General features: G+C 44.3%; 1 protein-coding gene across 1 annotated transcript in view; it reads left to right on the top strand.

Annotated features, from left to right (window-relative positions):
• Positions 1 to 1,914, top strand: part of LOC120508196 (protein YIF1B-B-like) — a gene marked incomplete at its 5' end in the record, with an annotated part of 7,010 nt that extends 5,096 nt beyond the window's left edge. The window contains one exon of the mRNA XM_039721567.1: positions 1,644 to 1,914. Within this exon, the coding sequence (XP_039577501.1) occupies positions 1,644 to 1,799 (156 nt within the window). The remainder of the gene's footprint in view (positions 1 to 1,643) is intronic.
• Between the last annotated feature and the right edge of the window lie 768 nt (positions 1,915 to 2,682).

Below are 2,682 nucleotides of genomic sequence, written 5' to 3'. Positions count from 1 at the left end.
AAATCCCCCAATTTTAGGTTGAAATCCCCAATTTTGGGTTTAAATTCCCCAATTTTGGGATAAAATCCCCCAATTTTAGGTTGAAATCCCCCAATTTCCTGTTTAAATCCCCCAATTTTGTGATGAAATCCCCCAATTTTAGGTTGAAATCCCCAATTTTGGGTTTAAATCCCCCAGTTTCGGGTTGAAATCCCCCAATTTTGGGGTCAAATCTCCCCATTCCCTGTTTAAATCCCCCAGTTTTGTGATAAAATCCCCCAGTTTTGGGTTGAAACCCCCGATTTTGGTTAAAATCCCCGTTTTTATCCCGTTTTTAGGATGATTGTGGGGCTGCTGGCCGGGCTGCTGCTGGGCAGGGCCGGCTACTACGTGGCCTTGAGCTGGTGCTGCTTCAGCATCTTCATCTTCATGGTGAGTTTTGGGGGTTTTGGGGATTTTTGGGGAATTTTGGGGATTTTTTAGGATTTTTGGGTCTTTGGGATTCATTAAATTCCCAGGAATTTGCTCTGAATTTCCAGGAATTCACCAAAATTTCAATTTTTCAGTGATGCTCGGGGAGGATTTTTGCTTTGTTCTCTGACTTTTGTTGGCGGAATTCCCAGGAATTTGCTCTGAATTTCCAGGAATTCACCAAAATGTCATCTTTTCAGTGATGCTCGGGGAGGATTTTTGCTTTGTTCTCTGATTTTTGGAGGAGGTTTTTTGGCTTTTTTGGGTTTTTAGGGCCTGACGGTTCGATCCCAAAGTTCCAAATCCCAAATTTTCCCCAATTTTCCCAAATTTCCCCCAAATCTGGACACAGAGGCTGAAGCTGCTCTCGGGTGCCTCAGCCAAGGGGGATTTGGGCCTGATTTTGGGTCTCTTTAATGGGATTTTTATGTGCATTTTGGCCTGTTTTTTGAGCTTTTTTTTGGTTCTTTTTTGTTTTTAACCCCAAATTTTCCCTTTTCCCCCCAGATCCGGACTCTGAGGCTGACGCTGCTCTCGGAGGCGGCGGCTGAGGGGGATTTGGGGCTGATTTTGGGGCTTTTTCATGGGATTTTAATGTAATTTTTGGGGGTTTTTTTTGGTTTTCTGGGTTTTTTGGTGGTTTTTTTTTTTTTTTTTTTTTTGTTTTTAACCCCAAATTTTCCCTTTTCCCCCCAGATCCAGACTCTGAGGCTGAAGCTGCTCTCAGAGGCAGCGGCTGAGGGGGATTTGGGCTGGATTTTGGCTCCTTTTCATGAGATTTTTTTGGGAATTTTGGCCTTTTTTTGAGGTTTTTTTGTGTTTTCTTGGTTTTAAATCCCAAATTTTCCCTTTTTCCCCCCAGATCCGGACTCTGAGGCTGAAGCTGCTGTTGGAGGCGGCAGCCGAGGGGGTTTTGGGGCTGATTTTGGGAGTTTCTCATGGGATTTTAATGTAATTTTTGGGGTTTTTTTGTGGTTTTTTACCTTTGTTTTTTTTTTTTTGTTTGTTTTTAACCCCAAATTTTCCCTTTTTCCCCCAGATCCGGACTCTGAGGCTGAAGCTGCTCTCGGAGGCGGCGGCCGAGGGGGTTTTGGGGCTGATTTTGGGGCTTTTTCATGGGATTTTTTTGGGCTTTTTGAGCTTTTTTTGCTTTTTTTTGTTTTTAACCCCAAATTTTCCCTTTTTCCCCCCAGATCCGGACGCTGAGGCTGAAGCTGCTCTCGGAGGCGGCGGCCGAGGGGGTTTTGGTGCGGGGGGCCAAGAACCAGCTGCGCATGTACCTGACCATGGCCATCGCCGCCGCCCAGCCCCTCTTCATGTACTGGCTCACCTTCCACCTGCTCAGGTGAGCCCAGCCCTGCCCGAATTCCAGAAAAAATCCTGGAATTCCTGGGAAAAAATCCAGCCGTTCTCCCAAAAAAATCCCCTGGTTTTTGGGGGTTTCAATAAACGGAATTTGAAGGAGTTTTGGTGGCTTTGCGTTGGTTTTTTGGGTGTTTATCCCAATTTTTGGGGGGTTGGATCCCCCTGAACACTCTGAGACTCCAAATTCCCTGGAAAAAAAACAGAATTCCAGAAAAAATCCTGGAATTTCCAGGAAAAAATCCACCATTTCTCCCAAAAAAATCCGGTGGTTTTTGGGGGTTTCAATTAACGGAATTTGAAGGAGTTTTGGTGTCTCTGCGTTGGTTTTTTGGGTGTTTATCCCAATTTTTGGAGGGTTGGATTTTTAGAAGATCCCCTGAACACCCTGAGACTCCAAATTCCCTGGAAAAAACCCAGAATTCCAGAAAAAATCCTGGAATTCCCAGGAAAAAATCCAGTGTTTCTCCCAAAAAAATCCCCTGGTTTTTGGTGGTTTCAATAAACGGAATTTGAAGGAGTTTTGGTGGCTTTGCGTTGGTTTTTTGGGTGTTTATCCCAATTTTTGGAGGGTTGGATTTTTAGAAGATCCCCTGAACACCCTGAGACTCCAAATTCCCTGGAAAAAACCCAGAATTCCAGAAAAAATCCTGGAATTCCCAGGAAAAAATCCAGTGTTTCTCCCAAAAAAATCCCCTGGTTTTTGGTGGTTTCAATAAACGGAATTTGAAGGAGTTTTGGTGGCTCTGCGTTGGTTTTTTGGGAATTTTGGGGGTTTAATCCAGATTTTCTGGGGTTTGGATATTGGGAAGATCCCCCTGAATTCCCAAATCCTGAAAAAATCCTGGAATTCCAGGGTTTTTCCCCCAA

Source organism: Passer montanus, unplaced genomic scaffold (assembly GCF_014805655.1).
Source record: "Passer montanus isolate IOZ18808 unplaced genomic scaffold, ASM1480565v1 scaffold458, whole genome shotgun sequence".
Taxonomy (NCBI): domain Eukaryota; kingdom Metazoa; phylum Chordata; class Aves; order Passeriformes; family Passeridae; genus Passer; species Passer montanus.
The sequence above is the reverse complement of the archived record's forward strand: the minus strand, read 5'-3'. Positions and strand labels throughout refer to the sequence as shown.